This window comes from Schistosoma mansoni, chromosome W (genome assembly GCF_000237925.1).
Source record: "Schistosoma mansoni strain Puerto Rico chromosome W, complete genome".
NCBI classification, from domain to species: Eukaryota; Metazoa; Platyhelminthes; class Trematoda; order Strigeidida; family Schistosomatidae; genus Schistosoma; species Schistosoma mansoni.
The window spans coordinates 4630672-4650184 of record NC_031502.1 but is presented as its reverse complement, the minus strand read 5'-3'; the positions used below and the strand labels follow the sequence as shown (position 1 = coordinate 4650184).

General features: G+C 31.8%; 1 protein-coding gene and 1 non-coding gene across 3 annotated transcripts in view; one reads left to right on the top strand and one right to left on the bottom strand.

The window, feature by feature from the left end:
* Nucleotides 1-11052, top strand: part of Smp_028670.1 (putative carbonic anhydrase II (carbonate dehydratase II)) — a gene marked incomplete at its 5' end in the record, with an annotated part of 31406 nt that extends 20354 nt beyond the window's left edge. The window contains 2 exons of one of the 2 annotated variants that reach the window (XM_018799974.1): nucleotides 8621-8730; nucleotides 10299-11052. In XM_018799974.1, coding sequence (XP_018653834.1) covers nucleotides 8621-8730; nucleotides 10299-10412 — 224 coding nt within the window. In that variant the 3' untranslated portion in view covers nucleotides 10413-11052. Of the gene's footprint in view, nucleotides 1-8327; nucleotides 8496-8620; nucleotides 8731-10298 lie in introns of those variants that run through there. The other variant, XM_018799976.1, reaches the window with a different exon arrangement.
* A 7177-nt stretch (nucleotides 11053-18229) lies between these two features.
* Smp_tRNA_01796_Pseudo_???.1.1 lies at nucleotides 18230-18303 on the bottom strand. The gene has a single exon. It is a non-coding gene (tRNA).
* Between the last annotated feature and the right edge of the window lie 1210 nt (nucleotides 18304-19513).

Sequence of the window (19513 nt, the reverse complement as noted above, 5' to 3'; positions counted from 1 at the left end):
GCTACATTGTATGTTCCATATCAGTTAATGACACTTCCTAGTAAGATGATTGAGTTTCTCTAGTTTATTATAGTTTGTTCAAGGAAGTAGCTTATTTATCTAATTATCTTATCTACTTAATAACACGGAGTTCCTTTGGAGATTAGTGAAAATTTATAAAATCTTCTAAATATTGAGTTTTTATTAACAAAGCCTAATACAATCATTTTATCTAAATGATGTTTAGGCAGTAATGTTATTCTATTAGGTTGTTAAATTTTTTTACTTTTCTGCGTTTTTTTATTTATTGATTATTAACTATTTAGTAATCGTTCTTTTTTTTCCACCTACAATGAATGTTAACCAACGATTAAACTAATTTAATACATTTTTGTATGACTGTTAAAAAATTACTTGTTCGCTATTTTTTTGTTGTTCTACCTTCAAGTATGCATGCCAAAGGTGAAAATCAATCGACCAATGGGTTGTAAGAGGGAATAAATTTCGTAGCCTATAAGTTTATAAATTGATTGAACGACATAGTAACCAATAATCTTATTGCTGAGATAATTTGTGTAAATTATACATGCATTTTCGTATTTTATGCTTACTTTAGGTTAATTGCTATGATTTTTTATCGTTATCATTCACTGTGTACGTAGTTTTGTTGGTGTTCTTAAGCAAAGAAATACGTGTTGAAAGATCCTTTCTTAATGCTTCACATTAAGTATAGTATTTAATAAAGTATGTGAATGATCGCCTTCTGATAAATCCTAATAGTAATTCATCAAGATAATCTTTATATAATATTCTTGCCGATGAATAACGATTGATGTTAGATCTGGAATAATGAACTTAAGAGATTGAGTTGAGTTTTACAAAAGTTTCCAACAAATATTAGTTCGAGAGTACTGGGTTTATATATATATATATATATATATATATATATATATATATATATATATATATATATATATATATAGTACATTACTCGTTTTTCCTTAGGCTTCAAGTAATTTATCGGTCATTTTATATAACGAGTTGACATTGCTGAAAACTGAAGAAGCGCTGGATATTTTTTTACTCGTTGTTTGAATCTTTTCAGTCATACATATTTATTACTTCATATGGAGTATAATTAAGATCGTTCAACTTCTCCTGTACAGACTATATGATCGGATTATTAAGTTTCAAACCAAAGGCCAGTACTTTCAACTTCAGCAAAACTGTGTTTTGTTACGGTCCTGAGTGGTAATCGTATATATATATATATATATATATATATATATTTATATATATATATATATATATTTATATATATATATATATATATTTATATATATATATATATATATATATATATACTTCTCTATAGAACGTTTAGATATCCTGCTCAAATCTAGTCGTTAAGTACATGTTTATGTTGTACAGAAATGACTCTGGGAAGTATTTTATAATCAGACGATAGATTTTATTATAAATGAGCGTCATTTGAAATTCATATCTCTCCGGAGATCAATGGTTTTTCAAAAGTTCTCCAAATTGTCACTGTTTAGTGAACATAATCTAGATGCATTGTACTCGTATGTATATACATGATGTGATGTTAAAGAAATGTGTCTGTAAATTAAGAAGCAAACTTGAGGGCGTAAGCAAAGGATATTATCTAACATTCCAACAATTAGTGCTGTCAAAATATCATTGATATTTAGGTCTATCTTTCCATGTAATATTAGCATAGTTTGTAAATAGAATTGACTGTCGGGTGGTGGTTAGCAGTGGACTCGAGGACTCACACAGCCTTTTCGGACTCTTCCGCTAGATGTAGCTACATCTTAGAGTTACTGTTCATACCATAACCTGAAGCCACACCGTCCGTTTCAGATACTATCCCATTATGCACCTACCTGCTGATTTCAGCTAGCCACTGGTTTGTATAATAAGATGAAATTTAACTCATTTCTTTTGGTTGTTCGAATCTTTCGATTGGTGTTTTGCGACTGAAATTGATCAGTCTATTTCGAAATATATGCATGCTGTGCAGATTGTCTCGATACTGCGATACTGTGATTTTATTTTAAAATCTAGGCAAACTACACAGGCTTCACATATTGCAATAGAGACTGATCAACAGCAGCCCTAATCATCAATGGGAAGATTCAAACAATCAATACAAATAAAATTGAATATTATTTCATTTTTGTACATAATAATTTTTCCTAAAATCATCTGAAAAAGTAGCATGTGCGTGAGCGTTGATTACCTACTTCGTCGTTCATGAGTACAATATGCCCGGATTGAATTCGGAGTGAAGATTTTGTCAATTGTTTTTAGAATGGATATTTTATCTTCCACATTCAGGATTAAAGTTAGGTTACCACTTCTTCTAAACACGAAATAATATTCACTATGTTGTGGACTTTTCATAGTTTAAACCCGAAAACGATCTTAGTTAGACTGTCACTGAATATACAGTAGCAGTAGACAGCTGTTTTTTCTAGTACGGAACTCCGCCGTTGAAACTAAACTCAGAAACTTCTTTTTCGTGCCCAAATATTTAACCTCTAGGTTATTGAGCCGAAATCCATTGAACTACAGATCTTACTTTGACTGATTGCCAATATAATTATTACTGAGCATTCGTTTGCTAATGCTTTTGAGACTTCCAATTTTAAAGTGCAAGCCTCTTCGACAAAAAGCAGTTGCGTACACGATAGAAATACAAACCTTGTTTAATTCTTGTGAATTTTAACTATATCAATCTTTTTATATGGCAAATGCTAGTACCTTTACCGACGTTAGAACTCAACATTTCAACAAACTTGGAAACAATGGTGGACTAAAAGTCGAAGATCTTCATCGCTTTTTTCAAAACTCTACTCGTACTACAAGTCATATTGTCCCATAGCCTCAAACGACACCTATATACTGGATTAAGTAATGAAATAAAGATTTAGACAATAAAATTCTGATTTAAAACATTAATAACATTTATAGGCTGCGGATGAACTCCACGTTGTTAAGTTATCTAAGTTTATCGTAGTCAGTGATAATGGGTATGTTTTTCGTCTATTTAGTCACTGAATTGTAGATATTTGGGGATAATTTTTATTATAGAATTAATTGCAGGTATGATTATATTATGTTGTAATTTTTCTTCTGTCATGACTGATTCTGCTACACTTAACACGTCCGTAACATGATGATGTAGTATTTTAGTCAAAGAAAACACACTTCTCATGTAGGCCAGCAAAAACGACAGAGAACGAAATACGCCCTCCATCATGCATTACGGTAGTGCAAATAATAGTTCCCTCTTCATTTTAGATGGTTACTCGGCACAGGGTCAAAATTGCGAACGAGAGTGGAGGTTATCCTCACCCAATTTATATGATTGCTTAATTACAAATAATTGAAGACAATTCACTAGAAAAAACTTCTCTTCTAAAAAATCATTTACCAAAGCTGCATTATTGGTGTAAGGAGTACATAATTCATGTCCATTATGTTAGTGATTTTTCATTATTTTTCTTAAAAGCACATAGGAATTTATAATCCTTGTCAAACTACCATTTGATTGTTATTGATTTCCTTGTTACTGTTATTAAACACTGTATAATGTTTGAATATTAAGATGTAAATATGAGAGATAATTGTCCACAAAACAGAATGGAGAAAGAAATGAAAGGTAGAAATATGATTAATCACAACTCGTTAACATCCATGAAAAATTGCTTAAGGGCATTACTTACTGGTTATTGATGGCAAAATATAGAGAAACAAACTAGAATTAATGTTAAGATCATGAAAGAATGAGTGATTATGTGTGATACATTTACACACACACACACACGTAGAGTATAGTCACGAATGCCTGATTTGTTAAAAAATCCTACAATACACAACAATTCTTTCATTTGTGTGGATTATTTTAAAAGCTTATTCAGGTGAAATGGAATATTCCTCTATGGATTCATTGACTGTGTTAAATTGTCCCTTTAAAAAATCCATTCAACGTAATATTCTCATGATGGTTCTTGTAAAATTTAAAATCTTGAAACGGTTAACGATACATCTGCCTTTAACTTTTAACGGACTAATAAACCCCTTTTTATTCATTATAAATGCAAATAATTATTTAGTTTAAATAAACTGTATCATGACGAAGAAAATTTTCTCTCTTCATTCTCAATGAAACAATAAGTTCCTTTCGTTGTTCAAAAGTCTCTCATTTTTTTGAGTATAGGGGTGTGGTGGTGTTATTTTAACATCTTTCTCTTATTATGAATATGGTATTTGAAGATATTTCGTGATATTATCCTAGTATCAATAATATTTTATTAGGTAATATAAACACAACATTAATTGTAATCTGATTTTTCAAGTTAAATTAAAGCTCTTCAATGTAATATAATAACTTGTTTATTAGGGATACATTTTCTAACTAGCCAACCTATGATATTTTGAACATAATAACTAAAAATCTTGATTGATACCAAAAAATCAATCAATGTTAGACCACCACTGAAAGCGTGGAAGAACTGGACGATCGTTTCGTCCTAGTATGGGACTAATCAGCAGTGTGCATCCACGATCTCATACTAGGAGTGAACGGCCGTCCAGTGCTTCCAGGTTTTCAAGTGTAGTCTGACGTTGATCTATTGATGATTTCAGTCGGATAATAACAAAATCAGTATAAATGATAAATTAAATACTCAATGTTACCTTGTCGTTTATAGTTCAGATTACGAGCTGATCTTAATTAGATAAACACTGTAAATCAGTGAGTACTGAAAACCTTAAAAGAAGTCTCCATCCACGAACTTGAAGGTAAGATACACGGACTTCAGGTCTCATGGCGAGATTTCAGTATATAGACAGCTATACAATTGACAATCTCCATCGTTTCTCTAAGTTTGTCATAATCGTTTGCATATTAGAAACTTATTCGGCATACTTACTCCGGTAGTCCTAGTTAAGAGCCACGGGATTCAACTATTTAAAGAGTGAAACAGCTACCCATTCAAACCAACAAAAGTTGATTGCGCAATATTGTAGACTGATTGGAGTTAAACATAGAAATGATCGAATGGGGACTAAGTGGTTTCAATTTTAAGCGTCTGTCATGAGACCCATAGTTCCTTGTTTCATCTCTTCATTTTATTTTATTTAAACACATAAACAGCGATACATGAAGGGACCATATATATATGCGCCTCACAAATCATTTGATTTGTGTGAGGGTTGGAAAATTGACCAGGCGTCCAAACTGATGCAGGTGGTTTTCTTATGGAACCACACTCCAAGCTTTTAACCTAAATGTCTAATCCACAAGGCAGTAAAGCAACGTTAGGAGACGAAGCCCTATGGTAGACGGTGACCAACAATATATTTATACGCCATTCATTCCTTTGGGATCCTGGGGTTCATATGCACTGTTGGTTTGAAATAAACGTTTTCCAACTCCCCTAGGTGAATCCTCTAGATCCACCAACACGGTGAAAGCGCCGGATATCTGTTTTTCGTTCTCTCAATTTCGTAAACAACGCCCCATGTCGAGAAGGCAGTGGTTAGGACGTTTGTGCCAGCGGCGGTTAACGCGTGACCATGTGAGAGCATTTCGGGAGGGGAAGCTGACTATCCCCACACTCGACCATACCAGGGCATTCGGAGGCTGACTCATATCATACATACGCATTGCTGAAGAACTGTGCAATGCTTCCAGTTTTCAGTTGGTCACTTAACCAAGGTTAGTATGTGATGTAAACTATAAAAATAAAGAATCTCCACAAAGCCTTTCCGGTAATAGTATTTTACATGTTTATCTTGAGATGATTTAAGACATTCAACCTTTAAAAGACATCCAATCACCTCATCACTTAATGTTTCAATCTAAAATCTCAATGTTATTAAGACTAGCGGATGAATATTTGTTTATATGGGATTGGGGTACATTCGACAGTGGAAATGATAAACTGCGATTCTCTGCGTTATTTTTAACCTCAATTCAATTCCATCAGTTGTACAAATACTGCTGTCGATTTTGTGGACTGTATTTGATCAATCTCTTTTGGAACATAAGCATTCTAAGCAGACTGCTATGATATTTCCATCAGGTTGTAAGCATTTGAAATGGAGTTGGACAGTGACTACCTGGGGAATCTAGAACTCGAGTTACGTCGTACTTCATACATGTCAGCTAAATTCATCCGCACCACAGTGTTAATGTTCATACGGGATTTACGAACCGTTATCTCTTTGGAATCAATGAATAAGTGGATAACACGTTTGCGTTTTGAATCGAAAACTTCTGAATTCGAGTCCCAAGGTGAATATCAACACTGGAGTTCAGTTACATCCCGCTGATAAGTCCTAATAAAGACGAAATGGACGTCCTCGAGTGAGCTGTTATATTCGGCTTTTCTTAAAATGTTACTTTTCTCTATGAACCTTACAGGACATTACTTCATTTATGTATTTAATCTTGTGGACTGTTGTGTTATACTGCAGTCGAAAGTTAAATGTAACTTTTCTTCGTTTTATTCACCTCCAACTGTAAAAATGAAAATTTTCAGAAGCACATCAAGTTCGTCTGCTTTGTTAAGAAAACAACTTGAATCTTTATTCTTTGCGCGGATTACATAGCTGGTAAATGAAATTCATGATTTTTATTTCTATAAACTCTAGCATTTAGCCATTTTTCATTCATTAAAACTTTTTATACAAATTTTAGTTTGGTTAGGCCCAAATCAATATTTGGGTCTGTTAGGGTTGTCACAGCAACGACTAAGACTGTAAACGTTTAGACGTGGACATAATTGTGGCGTAGCAATGCCACATGGTTGACACCTATTTCTACTAATCCAATTGTCTTGTCCAACAGTGCATATATTTTAGTATTTCTATCGTTTCTTACGGTACAAAATTCTATTGCTTGGTCTTGTTTCCTATCTTCCTAATTGCGTGTATTGTGTACTGCTTATTTGGTCTATCTGTGTCAGATTAAGTATCGTATTTAGGACATATCTTATCGTTACTATCAGGGGCCTTAATCAAATTTTAGAATGGCATACCTTTAATTTCATTTTGCGCGTTTCTTATTACTTAACCTTCAGTCTGATTTGTTGTGTCTCAAAACGGTAACATATCACCTCGATCATAGTAGATTATCTTGAAAAATACGCGTACATACTGAAGCATTTTACCAATAATCCACCTAAATTAGAATTCATCATTAATAGTAATCGTTTTATAGTTATTAACCAAATAATAATAATGATTCACTTGTCAAACAGATACGTTGGAAGATGTTAAGTTCAAGGACTTGTTTGTTGAGTTAAAGTCATTGATTTGATTATCAAACAACGACCAGGAAGCCAATCTGAGCAAATACAATTTGAAACAATCTAAGTTTTTATTACAAACTAATCTTAACCAGATATTTAATCTATGAGGACTTATTCACGAAAATGTTAAGCAGCTATCTTAAGACTCAAGCTTCTAGGGTTTAATTACTAGTGTGTTCCTGTACAAACACTACTAAAGTATCAAACGATGAAGAATGAATGCCTCCAGTTTTTATTGGTTATTTTATTACTATAGGTTTGTGATGTAGACTGTGAAGTTCAATAATGTACACTACATCTTGTAATAAGCATGTAATTATTGGAGAAAATAAAAAATTAACTGAATGGGGTAAGATAACATCCATACAAAGTTGTAGTGAAAATGAGGCTTTTTAGACAAGACAGTAATGGAAAATGTTTGTTTTGCTAATAAAAATTTTTTTGTTCTAGAAAGTAAGTAACATAAGTAAACTGTAATCATGAAATAAGAACAAAAAAGTCATTTTTATGTGTATGATTGTCAGTCATTCACAATGGCACAGATGTATTCACCTTTGATCATCCTCTCAGTTATGAATTCTTTTAAATATACTTTTTCACTCTGTATATTTGAACCTTAATCTTAAAGCTGTCTTTTTCATTTTCATTTAGTGCTTAACTATTTATACCTTTAATGTCATACATCTTGTTAATTTCATCTCATCAGGCTAATTTGGTAATCATAACTTCAGCTGACGTACATATGTGCCTAATTCTAAGTGGATAGTGATGAAATAATCTTGAAATTTTATCGTTTTCTTCAGTGTAATTTCAAAATCAATTCCAGTTTGAGATCATTTCATTAAATGACTTTTTGACACTGGTTTTCTGGAACATCGTTTACATCCTATAACTTTGTTGTCACCAGATATTTTGGTCATATTTCCGTTCATTTAGTGGGTGAGTGCTGAGTATTGGAGTGTTATTTTCATGATAGATTTAATTTCATGCCTTGATTTTCAGCGTATTTATACTTTTCAACAAGAATATTGAGTCACTCTACACTGAGATATTGATAGCAGACAATTCAGAAATTCTCTGGATACTTGAAATCTTTGGTGAAAATTGTACTCTTTGTGATGCATTCGCTTTTTAAATGAACAGGAATGCGACCGGAATTTGTGAGTGCAGCACACTGACTGAACTTTAAAAATAATATGCATTACTTTAGCTCATTTCTTTTATAAATGATCAGTTCATCATTTGCATGTTAAATTATCGTTTTTCCTTACCCGCAATATTTTTATATCATGCAGATGATTTATCCAGATACTACACATATTCCGGATCATTAACTACACCACCATGTAATGAATGTGTCACATGGATCGTTCTAGATGAACCGGTAGTGATGACTATTGATCAAGTAAGTTTCTCTATCTACTATTTTTTCGACATTTTACGCTTGGATGAAGAAATAAAAATTTCTATTGCTCTACCTACGTTTTTTGAGGCTATGTATCAATCACTGAAAACCTGGAAGCACTGAACACCTGTTCCGTACGGGTGGAATATAGGAAAAGCTTTTGGTCCTATTTTTTGAATAGATGTACCTCTAAACCACCTTCTAAAGCGCGTATGAATTTAATTTATAAGGTTTCACATTTTCCTATTACATTACTAAACATCACAAATCTATACTAAAAAACTGTGGCTAAATGGTAATATTGAGTTAATCCTTTCACTGTGTACGTATGTCGAAAAAGTCTGACCCATTGCAGATCGCAATATCAGCAACGGCTAAAGTAGCAACTCTTGGAAATAAATAGATCTACGAAAGCAATAACTGACAATAAATCTATAACAAGATATGTTGTGAAAGTAATTCATTTCAAAAATCCATCCTTAGACAACAAACCCATCAAACAATACTAAACATTACAGAATTATTAGTTCTGAATAGAATACAATCACACCACTAAACAATGAATAGAATCACCGAATGTTTTCTCTTGCAGAGAGTAAGATCATTTCAGATCACTAAATTAAATTTCACATCCTAATTTCAGTTTACTACATGAATTCCAGTTATCACCGAAGGTAATAATATTTTGAATGTTTTCATTCCCCCTTTTTTTCCTTTGGTCACTTCCCCTAAACTACAACTAAAGAATTGAGTGAAATGTGAGCACATAAAAATACTCTGGAGACTAATAAACCTACTTTTTTTTTAAATTATCAAATCTGTATTTATTCATATTGATTAAATCGCATTAAATTGTGTACAGTTCATAAAATTAATCAAGGGAATAAATGAATGACAGTTATTCTCCAAGTAATAATATTTTCTTTCAACTAGTTCACTTATTATTTTCTATATATTAATATCTGAAATATAAAAAAGAAGAGAATCATTTTTCTCTTTTATTTTTAAAAAAAACAAAATAAATTCAAAAAACAAAAAAAAACGAAAAAATGAAAAATAATCGCAATTTTTCTTTTCTGTTCTTATTCAGTTTATTTTTTGTTTTGTTGTTTATTGACATAGTTCTGATAGGATCGAAATATATTCGAATCAGTTGAATTGTTTTCTTTTTGTTTTCAATCTATTTCTATTCTATTTAATACGAGTTCGTTATGAATGAAAGATTGAATTTTTAATGTGATATATTCAATTATACTAAATAATAAATGATTTATTATAAGAGACAGAGAAGGGCAAGAGAGAATTAGTGACTCAGGAAAACTAAGTTCAAATAACCACTGAGATATAGGTACATCTAGATGAGGAGTCTGGATTCGGATGAAACTACTGACACAGGAATCTTTGTGTTCTATAAAACTGTGTAATAAAATAACTATTTTACATAAGATGTATATATGTCAAGACTAATCATAATGGGATAATTTAAATTTTTTTCCTCATTTGTGTTGTCCTTAATCAAACATATATGTATATATATTCTGTTTCTTTGTCTTTTATTCTAAACGCAGCTTGAAACATTACGACAAATGCATGCAAATTGTGTAACCTGTGGTCAAACCGATAATTTTCGTCCAATTTGTCCAATTGGTTCACGTTCAGTCAGATGTTCATTTAGAGTTTAAAAATAAAAATACAACTTTGAATAAAAACAACAGATTAATCTAATGTAGCCAGATTTATTGAATACACATTCACTTTACTCATTATACATTTTATTTACAGCTGTATACAGAAATAAGAATGTTTTAGTTTACAAAAAGAACCAGAAATAGTATTCTAGTCAATATTCAATATTATATGTGACTATATTATACATTTATCGATTATTTTCACAGAATATTTACCAAATAATTTATAAAAGGGTAACCATTATATCAAGTTACTGTTTCCTGTTACTATGAACTATAGATTTACCAACTATTCTCAAGAATACAATGCACAGCTTATTCATAATATAATTGATGTTTCAAAGCTTCTTTTTATTGAATTGTAAAGTTAATCAAGCAAGATTCATTTTCTTTTAATCTATTTATTTTTGTCTTAATTCATTATTTATTTTCATCATTTTTTGTTGATTATTTATTATCTAATTACTAATCATTTTAAAATGGTCTCCTTTCCTTTATTCGTTTCCCTATCACCCTGATATAATTTGTTAATTTCTATTAAAAATTTTAGATTTGAATAATATATTACTTTCTTTTGTTTACTTTCGATGAATTAAACTGAACAATAAATAAATAAATAGATATATGTATGAACAATTTGAATTATATCATTTGAAAGTTTCCAAAACATGATTCTACAAGCTGGTTTTAGGATTATGCTACTGTCTTGTAATTGATTCAGCTGAAATTGTGCTCTCTTAGCTCTGAGTTGTTTGTTTGTGAAACTATTATTGTTTCTCCAAACAAGTTAATAACAGTGATGAGGGTTTGAAGATTTGACGAAAAATCAAAGGAAGCCAGCAATAGAAGTTCGTAATATGATCCCTATTAAAATGACCTTGAACGACTAAGAAAATAAACTATATATATATATAACTCATGAGTACTCATTAATTTTGGGGGTATCTTTGAAAATCATCTTCTGGCACAGACTTCATGTTGTGATATTAAGAAATAGATTGATGAAAAACTTGAAATTCGGTAATTAAAAAGAAACTTCTGGTAACGTCCCAAAAGAAATATAATGACCGATCTCATGTATGCTATTTCAAGTGATAAAAACCATTAAAATTGACAATAATTAAACGTTATTAATGATCAGTAATAGTCATAAATTACTCAATCAAATTAGTTTTATTTTGATCTTTTCATTTCTATATTCAAAAGTGCATTTTACATATTTTGTTACAGATTAAAATGTAGCATAAATAAATATCCGGTTGATTACCGTATCTCAGTTATTATTCGGTTGATTCATTATGTCTAATGTCTGAAAATACTTTGGATGCCTACATGGTATTTACATGGTATGAATGGATACTAAACTGGAAAGTTAGACGTTTGAAATTAATCAAAAATATATTATGTTCTGGTAGAAATTATTAACTGACATTTAGTTGAATCTTGGATCGATAAAAAAGATTTATCGATAATGCTAGATGATTTGGTGCTTTTGAATTCACTCAACAGGATTGTTCAATTTTAAAGTCTTTATTGTTATTCTGGATAAGAATATTATTTTATCATTATTAGAAATGGTTCAGTTCATCCGATTGTTGATATTTAGGACAAAACAAGCCAATGGCTACTTCAAATTAATAACTCAGTGGATAATGTCACTTTCGAACTGAAAAGCATTGAATTTAAATGACAACTTGAATGTGAAAATCAAGATGCAGGTATGTCCAACTGAAAAACCACAACTAAAAGGAAAGATGGAACCTTGATTCCACAATCTATCTATTCTATTCATCATCACTTGCCAGTCCTTTCATCCTTGTGGAATTTAGACAATTTTATGTATAAATATTAGTTAATTTAAAGCCGCCTTTTTACAAATAAAACATTGGTTTATTGAGGTTCATCGTATTTTGCTTTCTTTGAATTATTCACGATCTCAATAACATGTTTATCCCCCAGTGATCAGGGAGTACACACACTTTTCAAGAATATATGAAATGAAAATAAACCAAGATATGAGTTTTTCGAAATACTATACAAATGTGTTCAGCCGTGTCAGATGTGAAGTAATTAACCATCGAAGACATCGGAAGATGGCCGCGCAATATCACGGATTGGTTGAAGTTAGACGTTAACACCGTCGATCTAGAGGTTAATCTTTTAGGCGAGACCGAAACTCTTGTGTTGTATCCCGCATTTGGAATCGTGATTTCGCACTACTGAGGAGTCACATTCTAGGACTAAACGGCCATACAGTGCTTCCAGATCTTCAACAGTCACCCAACATTGATCATATTGTTATCTTAATTAAAAATGTTTTTCGTTCCATAATTATTGATTTGAATGTAATTTGGCATTTGAAAATCGTTAAAGAACAACTGCTTAATGTCTGAAATGTGGCTATGTGAACTCGACGTTCGAAGGTATGTGTACTGGGCTAAAGATGACCTGGTAATTATGGTTAATAAATAAACGGACCAATGATATTCAACTAAAAACTTCTGTCATTTTGACTCGGTCTAATCATACAGTAATCAGTATTTGTTGTATTATCAATGACAAAATCTTACCTCATCATCTGACGTTCGTTTGTTTCAAAGTGATAAATTTCATGACTTGCATAGGCAGGAAATACAATCTAGAATAATGTTTACATAATTGAAGTCACATGCATATAAACTAAACTATCTTGAAATCTAATAAAACTTGCAAAATTTGCTTGAAGAGACTAATAGAAACTAAATATTCTATACCATTTATAACTAGTTATCTTTTAAGAGTATCAGAAGTGACTAATTTCATTTGCAAACTACTAAAATTCACGTAAGAGAATATTTAATTGTCTGAAACAGACATCTTAATCAATCACTTTCTTCTTATCCCGATTATATACAATAAAGTGCTAAAAATATCCTTATGATAAAATTGATAACACAGAAAACATTGTAACAAAAGGATTGTAACAAGCATTGATGACAACTATATCCAAAAGGAATGATCTTTTCAACTGTATAAACATAGTTTATTTAAAAAAATTAAGACATTCAATTAAACTAATGGATTTTCTTAGAACAACTAACAGCAAAATTGTCCTAGAAATAGAACTGAATTAAAATAAAAGTTAATAGTACTGAAATTCATTTGGAATCCATACAAATGTCTAAATATTTAAGGAATAAATACGATTGAAAGCAAACACAGTATGATTGATCTTGTTAGACAGAGAATTTCAGGAAATACATCTGTAACTAGTGGAAATAAATCCAGTTTACAAACAAATTAGGGAGGAAAACTATTACAATTCATTGAAGGAAGTTGGATTCTCATTTTATTGCTTATATGGTCTCTTTGGTTGTTCATTGTAAATGTAACCAATTCTATTCAGTGGTAGTTGAAAAGTAGTCTAGAAAAAGTTTTATATTCAGAATAATTCTTTTTATTTCAACAAATACTATTTGTAAGAGTCTGTAAATTTCCGTTTTAAGTTTTAAAGAGTTAAATTCATTGACATCTTTTAGTATGTGTGCATCCTTAAAGGATTGCTTTTATACAGTCACAAATTCTTAAGAAAGTTAGATAGTGACTAACACATAAATCCAAGACTCACATTCATTTATATTCACTACCGTTCAGCTGATTTCGTACAACTTGGTGTTAGTGCTCACACTAGAACTCGAACCAAGAACCTTTAGCTACAAATCACTGCCCACTGAACTCTGATAGCTACTAGGCTGTGCATCAGGTATGAAATGAGACTGTATAGGTTTGCATAGTCTAGTTGTTGACGTTATAACTGCATTTGATTAGTCATTTTTTTAGATGAATGACTTTTTATTTGTACTTATTCACAAGCTATCTGAATGAAATAGCTCAGTCAATAATTCGTTGTTGTTAGAACTAACAAGCTCTCTTTTGAAGTCTGAGTGTATACTTGAACACTTGGATGTAGGTATGACCAGCTAATAAGTTCGAAGAAGGACATAGCCTAGGTAGCCACTTATCAACATTACTGAAAATACTGATTTCTTTAACATTTTGTTTAGCAATCAGTTATGTCTGAAAAAATTTCAGACGTGGGCCATGTTCTTATTGCATTTTAATTTTATTTAGTTAGAAAAAAACAAATTAACTGAAATTGTTTTCAGCTCATTTGAAGGTAGTTCATGTAAGTTGGTTTAATTTTTAGATTATATATTCGCCACAGGCTAAAGCCAATCAATGTATCACTGAAAATCAGAAGACAGCGGACAGTTATTTCGTCCTAATGTTCTCAGAGAGAACAAAACTCCATCAAAATCATCCACCTGAGCTACAAATCATCTCCAACATTTGGAATGAAACAATGACATTTCACGATTAGCGGACTTTATTGTAAACATGTGGGCTTCTGAAAAGTCACAAATAACTAAGCAATAATTGCTGATTAGTTTATGGTTTTAAACTCATGATCAAACTAATCTTAAAAATGTAACACAAATATATGCAAACCAACCATTGAAATATTCCTCTGTTAATTAAAAGATATTGTGTAATCCGTGCATGATTTTTGAATAGAATTGTAAGAAAATACATTTATTCACACGAACACTTGATTGCAATGATTGGTGTATCTTACAATCTCTTTACTCCTCCTGTCCAATTATGACTTTCACAGTAAAATCTTCCCAATGAATTAAGTAATAAGGTTTATAAAATGATATAAAATCTGTCAGTACCGTATATTAATTATGTTTCATGATATCCAAATAGTTAAGTAGGTAAATACTTAATATTCTTTTCACAGTTCCCGAACAGATTTAGATCAAATGGATCATGATTGTCTAAACATGATTAGTTTTGTCCCATCTTCTTACAATCGTCACAGTGAAACAGAAAATAAAACATTTTTTATCGCAAAATATTGGTGTAACATGTCTATCTTATTTTTAGTTGATCGACTTCATTTTCACAGTGTTATGATTTATCTAACACTGGTAGGGACTTATTTAATTCAATGTGGCTGAAATGAAAGAACATATCTCACAATTCTCAAATCTTGGTGTAGAATAAGAGATTTTACAATTTTAATCTATTAAAAATTTCTACAATCGCATAATTATTCTGGGCAACCTGATTTGAGAGAAAGGCAATAAAATTATTTTCAGCCAATTGGTCGAACACAGTCTCCAGAACACCACGGATCACGAGTTCATTTTAGTTGCCATCAGTCAGTTGTGAATGTCTACAATAATGAGGGAATCCATCGTCTCTATATGATTCGAATAAACATTAAAAAGTAATATAACTACGCGCAGTAAGACACAGAGATTTGAAAAACAGTTGAGCTCCCATAGCACTGTGATATTCAAACATATCAGTCAGTCCAGTCATAATTACCTATATCCTTTGGTGATTGGCATCAATGTGTATGAGTTGTATTAAATGGGTTTATTTATTAATCCTTACAACTATCCAAACAAAATGAGTTGCGATGCAATGTAAATTATAAAGTCAGGCATTGACTACTACTTATCAACAAAATAACTTAAATGGTTTGCTGACTTTAAAAGACACTATTATTGACGCCCATTTTAAAGCAATTGTAAAAAAATATAAAAACTGCTAAAAACTGAGTGAAATCTTCAGCACAGTATAGAAATATGTTTCTACGGGACAGAGCAGATCATACTGACAGATAAATAAATATAGGAATAATAAAAATGCTCTTTCAGATACACCAATCAATAAGAGTATAGAAGGGAAACATGTTCCACTTAAATTACAATCTGTTACTCGCTTTCATAAATATAGACAGTTATTCGCTTATATCCTATTGTTATTTATGTTACAGATACTGCGAAAGACATTAATAAATGTAGTTAACGCCTCAAAATCATTAGAGTTATCGAGAAAGAAGATTGATACCGATTATGATAATTAAATAAACCATCCCAGCTGAAGGTGTTCACCCAAGCACCATTACCGAATCCTGGCATGCTTCCCCTCTCCTAAATATTCAGGTTGGAAGTTTTCTATTAATTTACCATTATCTACACAAAATATACAGTTCATCTTAACCATCATTGACTTTTTTTATTGTGTTTCTTCAGGTATCTATAAGCCAGCCCTTTTTCATTCCATCGTTCCAAGAGTATCTTCACATTTTCACATCCATTGACATTAACACTGAACGTTAAGTGAAACTTGATTGAAGGTAATTTTATTATTTAAATAAAAATTTAGTGCTTTCATGGGACCATTTATTCATCAATTTCGTAACAAATCAGATCACAATTTACTTTTAATAGACATCAGCATTGGCCAACACATCATTACAGTTAACAAAAAATTTCTGGATTCTTTTGCATTTAAAAATTACGTTTGTAGTAAAAGTGATAATACCAAACCAAAACAGCACAACGAAATGAAACTGACATGAATAGTAAAAGAGTCATGACAATTTTAGTGAAAGTGATGATGAAAAGAAGTGCGAACTGAGAACATATTTTGAAAAGACAAAATTAAGATGAATATATGTAGGAGTATTGGATATCGAGATCCATGGTAAGATAAGAAGTAAATGCATCCGAGCCACTACTACTGATTCTGGGCCATGTCACGGATTGTCTCTAACTACTGGTCGTGGTTATCTCATGAAACCAATCAAGTAGTCATCATCTAGAAACATTGTCCGATCAACAGCTAGTGATATTATGGACTGATGCTAGGTTTTGGTATGCCTGCTACTATGCTTCTTCTAGCTCACTTTAATATCGTAGTTGAAATAATGGCCAGTTCTACTGGAGAACGTTCGGCGAGGACAGGCGAATTTCAAAGTTGTAAGAGCAAATAATAATATAAAAAGATAGAGAATAGTATTCATAAATATTTAAACATCCTGAGATCGTTGATGGGTTCAAGCCGTCCCATTGCAAATTAATCCAGCTGACGAGTCCCAAATGGACCGAAACACATTTTCTAGACTCCTCTCCGAACCATATTCTACTGGTTTATTTATAAACATCATTTACCGCCACTATTAATTCCGTTTTTAAGAAAAGTGACACATTTTTACCTGAGCGAATCAAAATACACTGTACTGGATCAAATGATAACTGCTGGACATGTTAGAATTGACAAATGTTTACAAAAGTAATGAACGATGAAATGACCGAACGTCAGATTAATACTACTACTCCTACTAACACTAATAAAACTACTGAGTTTATCAACAATATTATAAGACAGACAATGAACTAAACCTGATTTCCCCATATAAGTTTGAATTAAATAAGTAGGTGTGAAGCGAACGAGAAATCAGATGAGGAGAACCAATTTATTGTTCAATGAGAAATTACAGAGTTCATTCATAAAATGTGGAGACCATACATTAAATATTTTATTTGGAAATCTTCAGCCATTTGTCTTTTATATCTTTTATAATTCTTTCAATTCTTAATTCCTTTATGTTTCATTTTCTGCCTGTTGACATCAGTAGCATACACCATAGACGGATAGACAGATAAGCGGATATTAAACATTTGCCTGATTCTTTTTTCTAAAACAAATACTGGTAAATTTTCATTGCCCAATGTTGAAAACTAGTTTGTCAATTCTTTTTTGTTCTTTTCAAAAGTAAAGAAACTGAATAAAAAACAATCGTGACTACAAATATGTCAAGGAAAATAAAATATCAGAATGGGGTTGTGGAGATTGTTAAGTTTTTGATTGAGATCGTGAATCAATCGATGTGTAACCACCAGTGAAAAATCTCGAAGCACTGGGTGACCGTTTCATCCTAGTACGGGACTCATCAGCAGTGCACATCCACGATCCCACACTTGGGATTTGAACCCAGGACCTTTGGCCTCGTGAGCGAACGCCTAGCCTCTGGACTACTGAACCGGCATCTAATGGCGTTATTATCTAACTTTGGCCAATCTACGAAACTGTGCGACCATCGTTCATTGTCTGAAGCTTATATCTGTCTCTACCCGACACAGATTAGCTCTCCTGGTCAAGGCGTTCCCGCTCGAGACCGTAGGTTTTGGATTCAAATCCCGAGTATGGGATCGTGGATGAGCACTGCTGATTAGTCACATACTAGGATAGAATGTTCATCCAGTGCTCCCAGGTTTCTCACTGGTGGTTTCACATCGATCGATTCACGATCTCAATCAAGAAAAGAAAAAGTAGAATTAACATTTACCATCAACAGACTTTGAAAGTATTTGAATGTCGTCATAAGTCTCATAATCTCTCACCAAAATATAAATAATATCTCTATTTTGAGCATTCAATTTTTTTTGTTTATTGTAACGAATTAAATTTTCGGAATTTAGAATAACACATGGATTAATTGTAGTTGATGGTAAATTTGAAAAATACGGATGAAAATTTGCATGTTAATCGGAATTTAAGTGAAGAATTGTATTATTACGTTACGATAAGTGAAAAAATGAAACTAGTATAAGTCTGTGTGTGTGGTTGGCTACGGTACGTGTACACTTTTGTAGTAGGAAGTTACAATTACGTATGTTCATGTTGCTCATTGATAATATTTGATCTATTACTTCGAGATATATAGTTTAACACTGGATGCCAGGTCAGTTATTTTGTGGTTAACCCTTCTGTAAGCAATTGTAAGATGTAGATGCTCACTGCCTTGTCATCTCGTACAAGAACGAAACATCTGTCCATTGATTTGACCCTTTTAATAGTTATCTAACTCAGAGCCCTTATGATCTAAACAAACTGTCTTTATATTCTTTATTTTATTTAGATATATATATACATATATTAAGTTCACTTTTACATATATTTGTACACACAGTTTGTAATTATTTAACTCTGGACTCTTTATTTCGCATTGACAGTATGTGACCACAACCTTGAAGGAAACTCTGCCTACTTCTGAATTAGAATACTTGTCACACAGTGTTGCAGTGAAAGACGTTACTATGGAGCCATTCGATCAGTAAATGACTTTTACTGGGATCGAAATGTTTTCACTGATAGACCTATCAGTGGAGGCCAATGTCTTGTTTATTTAGTCCACATTGTTTATTGATTTTTGCTGATCATATTACCATAATTTTGTCTATTAGGAGATCCAA